This window comes from Trachemys scripta, chromosome 4, assembly GCF_013100865.1.
Source record: "Trachemys scripta elegans isolate TJP31775 chromosome 4, CAS_Tse_1.0, whole genome shotgun sequence".
Taxonomy (NCBI): Eukaryota; Metazoa; Chordata; order Testudines; family Emydidae; genus Trachemys; species Trachemys scripta.
Window position 1 is genome coordinate 75094556 of NC_048301.1, and position 7570 is coordinate 75102125.

The window sequence follows — 7570 nt, forward strand, 5'->3', positions numbered from 1 at the left end:
GTGGCGAGCATACACACCTAATATGGAATGGACATGAACAAGCATTCAAAAAAGAAATGCAGACTTTGAACAGGTTTGTTCGGGACCAATGGCTTGCTTGGCAGGATTGGGACAAGCGTTCTCTGGGCCTGTTCTATATCAGTTAGATAACACTGTAACCTTATGCCCAGTGCTGAGTAACAGCGGCTAAGAAATAGCACAGGTGCCTCCCAGTGAACACAACTGGAATAGCAGGCATTTCACATGCTTACTGCACATATAAGTGTGTCTGAGTCTAAAGTAAGGCTGTGTTCTTCAGTCTAACAAATTGCAACCAACATGCTTTACATAATTAAATAAAATAGAATAAAAGCAGAAAAAGAAAATTATATAGGCATAGACAAGGGAGAAGAGAATTATTTATGCTGAGATTTTAAATGAGAGATGATATATGGAGAGAAAGAGAAAAAAGCAGGGACTGCAGAGAAGACTCTAGCAACATCAGTGGTGAGAATGTTTGAAGGGACAGAGCAGAGCAATTCTAGGAGAAGAATTTTCACTTTGATCTGGAATTAATGGGGCATCACAGAGTTGTTTGAGGATAGGATGATGTGGACATGCCTCTTTAGATATGTAAAAACCGAGCCGCAGCAGCACCCTCTACACCCCTGAGTGTGGAAAACTGAGACTCGGGAGGGAACAGACAAGAGAGTTCTAACAGTCACGGTGATAGGAAATGAAAGCAAGAGTAAGGATTTTGACATAGGAGTCAAGGCAATTACATTAAGTACTGCACATTTACCCTGCCTGAGGTGAGTTCTCTGCCTCCAGGGGATCTCTTGGAGCAGTTGTTCAAACATCCAGTCTGCTTGTTTTGAGTCAATGAAGCCAGGAATCAAATGAACCCTATTGCAGAAAAGTTACAGATTGAAGAGAGGAAGCAGGAAACGTACACTGTGCATATACCTGGTTTTTATTAAATACACTTCTATCCTGATATAACGCTGTCCTGAGGAGCCAAAAAAAAAAATCTTTCTGCGTTATAGGTGAAACCGCGTTATATCGAACTTGCTTTGATCCGCTCGAGTGCACGGTCCCCCCCCCGTAGCGCTGCTTTACCGCGTTATACACAAATTCATGTTATATCAGGTCACGTTATATCGGGGTAGAGATGTAAATGTTTTTCAAGTTTTTAGATGGAGCCAAAATGAAAACCTTCAAGTGTATACAGTGCCTCTTCATGCCCCACACATTTTTGTATTATCGATAGGCAGAAAAATCTGGGAAGTATTACTGCTAACTCTGAAGCAAATAAAACAGGGGAAACTAAAAGCACTTTAGCTAGCTGAATACATGAGATTAGCAGCTTTTGTTTTAAAATGTATTGAAGCAGTAACATTTTAGGCCTTAATCAGGCAAAATGCTTAAACTCATGTGGCTTAAAGTTAAGCATGTGCTTAAGTGTTTTACTAAACTAGTGCCTTAAATTCCACAAGACTGTTCTCTGTTCATATTTTCATTATTTTAAAGCAAGTCAAATTTCATACCTAAAATTTTTCAGCATTGATTCTTTAACCATACAATATAGCCACCGTGCATTCATTTGTCAGCAGAAAATAGGAGTGACGTTACCTATCTGGCTTCCCTATTAGGTCACATGATATCACAGCTTTGGCCAGGAAAAGGATATACATGAATGAAAAGTAGAACTAGACAGATAACCCTAATATAAGTAAAGAAGAGAGAATAGCTGTCTTTGCTCCACCTCTGGCAGGTCAGATAATAAATAATATTCAGAAATCAGTTTAGAGGCATAGAGTATTACTGTCCTAGTTCACCTAAATCTCGGTCTAATCAGAAAAGAGACTAGAACCCTAACAAGGAGTGGGCAGGCAGGAGCCAGGAGGCGGAGCCTCCCAGGGATGCTTTAGAAGCTAGACATCAAGAATTAGGAGGATCTAAAGTCAGCGTCTGCAGTTATAACCCACATTTTCCGCAATGGAATAACAAACAGGTAGAATTGTGACCCTTGTTTCTTTCAGTACTTTTGTTGCACAACACCGGAAAAGCATAAGCCAAGAGAATTGCATCCACACACAAACACATCTGTGATGATGACGATTCCTGCTAGTCACAGACAAACAAGAATGGCTAGCTAACCAAAGAGGCTCAGAGATTTGTTGAATTCTTCCATGTAGAGAATCTAGAAGGTAGCATCAGGACTGTTCTCATGGCTTTTGCAGGCATTTCTGGACTGGCAGCAAGCTTGGCCTATGTGATACAACGAGTCATGGAGTGCCTTGGTCTTGTTCTGGACTACCTACAAGTTTTTTATTGGCAAGATGGCTGTGTATGGAATGAGTTTCATTTCCTTAGCACAGAGTTGTGATCACAGATCACTGGCAATGAGGACTTCTGTTTTGGATTAGAAGTACTAAAAAGTATTTTCTGCAAATAAGCACATACTGCTACCAGATATACCAGTTTCAAGTGGAACTGTTGCTGAAATATACTTACATTCCATCAACAATAAAAAGGGGTAGTCATCTTGAAGGGTGAGAAGCCCGAACTCCTTGCTATAGCTAGTCAACTACTAGCAGCCTGTTAAAAAGCTGGATCCTGTTGTACCAAGGCTCCTAAGGCCATTAGTAGAGCCCTACATGGATACAAAATTTGTATCTACATCTGATACGCGATCCACAAAAATGATCGGTGGATATAAAGCGGATATTCACAGATTTGCAGGGCTCTAGCCATTAGTATGCCCCTCTGTTACACTGCTGTGACTCCCAGGAACACATGCAGTTACAGAGATAGGGAGTGCAGTTGTAAGTATGTACACATTTACAGGGGGTGTGGAGGCTGTACAGAGAATTTTGTAAATGTCTATAAAACTGTATAATATATACATTTTTACAGAGATTCTCTTTGAGAAAGTTGACTTGAGAGATTCCAAAATCACTTTATTGAAATATTATGCTTCAGCCCAGAATCCTAAAACGTTCTTTTTAGCTAATACACAGAATAAAGTCTCAATACCAGATTGGCTAATCTACTGGACGTTAATTCCCTGGAAATGCCCATTGTTTAAGCAGCAACACAGGGCATTTACACATGAAATGAACAGAGAGAGTGGTTAAACCTTTCCCAGGTATCTTCCTTTAGATTAGCAAAGACTGCAGGCTGGGCTGTTTCCTTGGGACTAACGACCAGCTGAGGATAATAGGTATCTTGGACCATAATACTATGAACTGGCCTTTACTGGTCAGGACATGCTCTGGGCCTACTCTGTTACTGCTAAATTATCCTTCCTGACTGACAAAGTGATGTCTCTCTTCTTAGTTTGTATTTGATAATTACCAGGTCAGAGAGAAGTGCTAGCCCAGTAATGGGAAGATACTCTGCATCACCTAACATCCTGCTCCTGGTAACATCAGGGTTGTGATGATTCCAAAATGCTAAAAGGAAAACTACTGTCCCAAGAGTTTATAGTGACCTACACTAGGGTATGGACTAATCAATCAAGGCCACTTTATCTATTCCACTACACCACTGGAAGTTGAACACAATAATAACCTGCATAAATTCATTTTCACTCACACCAACAATAGATTCCTAATCTTTTCCATGCTGCTCAGAATTAACCACATTGCTGCAGCCTGATGTACCAGTTATGCCAGAGGCCAGAATCACCCCTCCAGTGCCATCTTACACATAAGGTGGCATGGGAGAAACAACATCCCTGCCAGAGCCATCCTCTGCATCACCAAAATCCCAGTGGAGATTAGACCTTCGAAAGACTAAATGCCATTACTCAATAGCAACAAAGGTGGTTTAAAAAAAAAAAAAGAAAAAGACCCACTTACCGAGACACTCCTGTTGGCAACGTGCTGATCTCATACAGGCCCTGTTCACTGAGGACATGGAGAAGAAACAGCCATCAGGTGGATGAAATACAAGAAACAGATAATACATATGGATAACTATGCATGGTCCAGTCACATACAAACCTGGGTTAAGGAAAGTGGTCTAAGGACAGTGCAACATACTACCATGAAGGAGCAATGAGGCTAGGGAGAAGGAAGCCTGAGTGAGGGCCAGCAGAAGCTGGGAGTGCTGTGGAAACAACATGCTCTACCCTCACAGATCACCTCCCATTGCTTGTGGGAGCCTCCCCTCTGGCCAAATACTCACTACAGGGTTTACAGGCTCCAGAGAAAAGTAGAGAGGGATGATGGAGGGGAGCTAAAGGAAAAAGGACCTCACGGCCCTATTCCCCTTCCAAATACATAATATAAACACACACAGTCTGACTCATGCTGAGGAGACCACACTCAGGAACTTCAGTTAGAAGAGTTACCCTCATTTTACCTAGCCCAGCAAAATAAATATGCTGTGGGAAGTGCTACGTGCCACATATAAACCAGGTGGCAGATTTGAAAACGACATTTTAACTGCTGCATGAGGTAAAATAGTTGTTCTATCAGCTACCTGCTGCATTGCTGCGAAGTGCAGATATTGGTCTATAAATGGTCTGCCTGAGCTTGTCTCTCAACTACTTCCATTGTTTCCTTCACTAGCTCCAAACTTCATGCTGTCCCATATGCCTGAACAGCCTACTAACCACCATTACCCACCTCCTCCCCACCCTCAGAGAACTGTAGTAAATGTATGGTACTCTGAAGCATTTCCTCCACATACATTTGATTTCGCCTCCAAACCAATCCATATATGATGTTTTGTAATGACTTTATTAATAAACAAGACTCTGCACTTATACATCACTTCTGTCCAAGAATCTAAAAGCGTAGATAATTAATTATGCTGCCTGTGAGGTACATATCATCATCCTCATTTTACAAAGGAGAAAGTGAAGTACAGAGAGTTAAAGCGACTTGCCCAAGGCTACAGAGCAAGTCAGTGGTAGAACAAGCAATATAATTCACCTCTCCTGATTCAGTCTTCTGCTCTATCAACTACATCACACTCTTGCTTTAGAATGTACGTTCTTTGGAGCAGGAACTCTGATCTGTGCTGCACAATTATTTACTGTACAGCACTGTGCACATCTGCATGCCCACAGAGGCTAACTTATATAATGGTGAGAAAAGTGATATTTAATGAACCGTGTATTGCACATCATGAGGTATTTATGAGGATTGCAGAAGCAGTAATCCTGAAAGACCTGTATAATAATGCACAGCGACTTAGCGAAGAAAAGGGCATTACATGAACTCTATCCTGCTTGCCAGATTTTCATAATGGCAGCTGAGGTCTTCCCCCACCCTGATCCCCCTTAAACAGAAGTAGAACAACTGAAAAGGGCCAGTGGGCCTTTAATGTATTTCTTAAGTTATCTGGATATAGCTGTACTTTCTTTCCTTTCTGTTATTATTCTATCACTCACTCTGAAATGGAAACTGTGAAGCTTTAATAAACAGACTGAAAGGTCAGCTACTTTCACAGCTTCTCTAAGTGCCTCTAGTGAAATGCTATTTACTAACATCCTAGAGCAATGATTTCTCAGTGAATCAGGACAGAAAACTCTCTGCATGTCCCATAACAAGAGTACATTAAATGGAACTATTTCCGCAACCACACCAGTGCTGGGCACGTGGGTGTTTCACCTGGATTAGTTTTCTGTAACCAATAGCTATCTAGTCTACTACTTGAATTGCAGATGTAAAATTCCAAAAAGAAAAATATTTACAATTTTTGAAAGAAATAATAAATGACTGGTACAGTATATTAAGAGTTAGCTCTACAACCCAACTCTGAGGAACTGCCCATTAAGGAAACTCCTCTGACCCCAAACAAATCTCCATTCCAAAGTCTGTAATTTAATGAATGGATGACACATGCAGACACACGAGGAATAAGCGTATCCTGGGAATGAGCTCTCCATGTCACACTGCAAGATCATCAATGGCCTGAAGCACTTGAATACACAGCCCCACTATCAGTCTGACGGTGACACCTACGAACAGCTACAATTCTTCAGCCCTCATGGTAAAAAGTGTTTACCATCCCTGATATTTGCACTAAACATGGGACAGATGTAGCCTGGAATTTTGACTGCATCTGGATCTGCCCTTACATCAAGAAGTTTGGGATTTCAAGTGTAACTTCCAAAATAGTTTATATTAGGGATCATTCCAGATAAATATGTTAACAAAGGAGAATTGATAATACATACACACACAGCAACCTAACTTTGTTGGGAAGGAAAAACAGGTTTTAAATCTAGGGACCTTCATCATCACCATTATCGCACTGACTAAAGTGTTAAAAATATACCTAAAACAGTTTATTTGATTCTGCTCCTGTTCTGAATAGAAAAGAAGAAAAATTCTTCAGCATGGAGACCTCCCTGCCCCAGAACACACACTAGTTTTGGATTACAAACCTTCAAATACACCCAACCTAACACCTTATCCCCACATGTTACAAACCCAAAGCATAGAAACAACGTTGTCATGGCACAAGAATAAAGAGGATGGGAGAAAGCTGTGTGTGTTGATCCTACCACCTTTGCACAGATCCAAAACCATTATGTATAATTGACCAATTTATGACAAAGCCCCACTGGTCTTTCCTACTGCTTTGTACAAACCCAACAAAACAATTAAAACAAGTGAAAAAAGATTTGGACTTTACTGAATATAAAATCGGTTTGGGATCAAAGAGTTAAGTCTGGACCTCATATTTTGTACTGAAAATTCTTTCCACGGGTATAGCAATTAGAAATGCAGAAGACCCATCTAACCCATCCCACCATGGGCTGGGGGAGGAGAAAGTAACACAGTGAGGGTAGCAAAGCCAGTATTATACTCACTCTATCACTCTTGGCCCTGGAGCTTTGCGTTCCACCTGGCAGGCAACAAGAAAACCAGATAAGTACACCAATGGGCTGACATGCCTCAGCTATACAGGGCTGAGCTCCAAGCCCTGCGGTGATTGTGTAGATACCAAAACCTTCATAGGGGCTTTGATCCTAGTCCCAGCCCCACCTCCAGTAGAATGGATTTGGGATTTCAACACCTACCTGCCCCTCAGTACGGAAATGCTAATCAACACACACATATATTCTCTGGCAGTTTTGGAATGGTGACAGTATCACACTGAAACACCCACCAGCAGCTAGTACTTCTCTGGAATCACCTGCTAATTACAGCAAGTATGGCTAGCTAGAGGAGAACTGGTTTGCTCATACAGCTGCTGGACACCAGCTGAGACTGGAGACTCGCTTTCCCTGCCTTCACGGGTTAAAAATCAGAAGCGACTCCCTGGAGGAAGGGGCTGAGCAATTCTCTAGTTTCAGACAAGCAGCAAAAAATATAAAGAGAGAGTATTCAGAGTTACAGCCGTGTTAGTCTGTATCCGCAAAAAGAAGAACAGGAGTACTTGTGGCACCTTAGAGACTAACAAATTTATTAGAGCATAAGCTTTCGTGGACTACAGCCCACTTCTTCGGATGCATATAGACATGAACATATATTGAGGAGATATATATACACACATACAGAGAGCATAAACAGGTGGGAGTTGTCTTACCAACTCTGAGAGGCCAATTAATTAAGAGAAAAAAAAC

The 7570-nt window shown here is 41.3% G+C and overlaps 1 protein-coding gene across 2 annotated transcripts in view; it reads right to left on the reverse strand.

Moving 5' to 3' along the window:
- ALKBH3 (alkB homolog 3, alpha-ketoglutarate dependent dioxygenase) overlaps window positions 1-7570 on the reverse strand; it is a 51768-nt gene that overhangs the window by 38391 nt on the left and 5807 nt on the right. For both annotated transcript variants that reach the window (XM_034769628.1, XM_034769629.1), the window contains exons 4-6: window positions 6815-6849; window positions 3846-3893; window positions 782-885 (exon numbers count right to left, since the gene is read on the reverse strand). In XM_034769628.1, the coding sequence (XP_034625519.1) occupies window positions 782-885; window positions 3846-3893; window positions 6815-6849 (187 nt within the window). The remainder of the gene's footprint in view (window positions 1-781; window positions 886-3845; window positions 3894-6814; window positions 6850-7570) is intronic.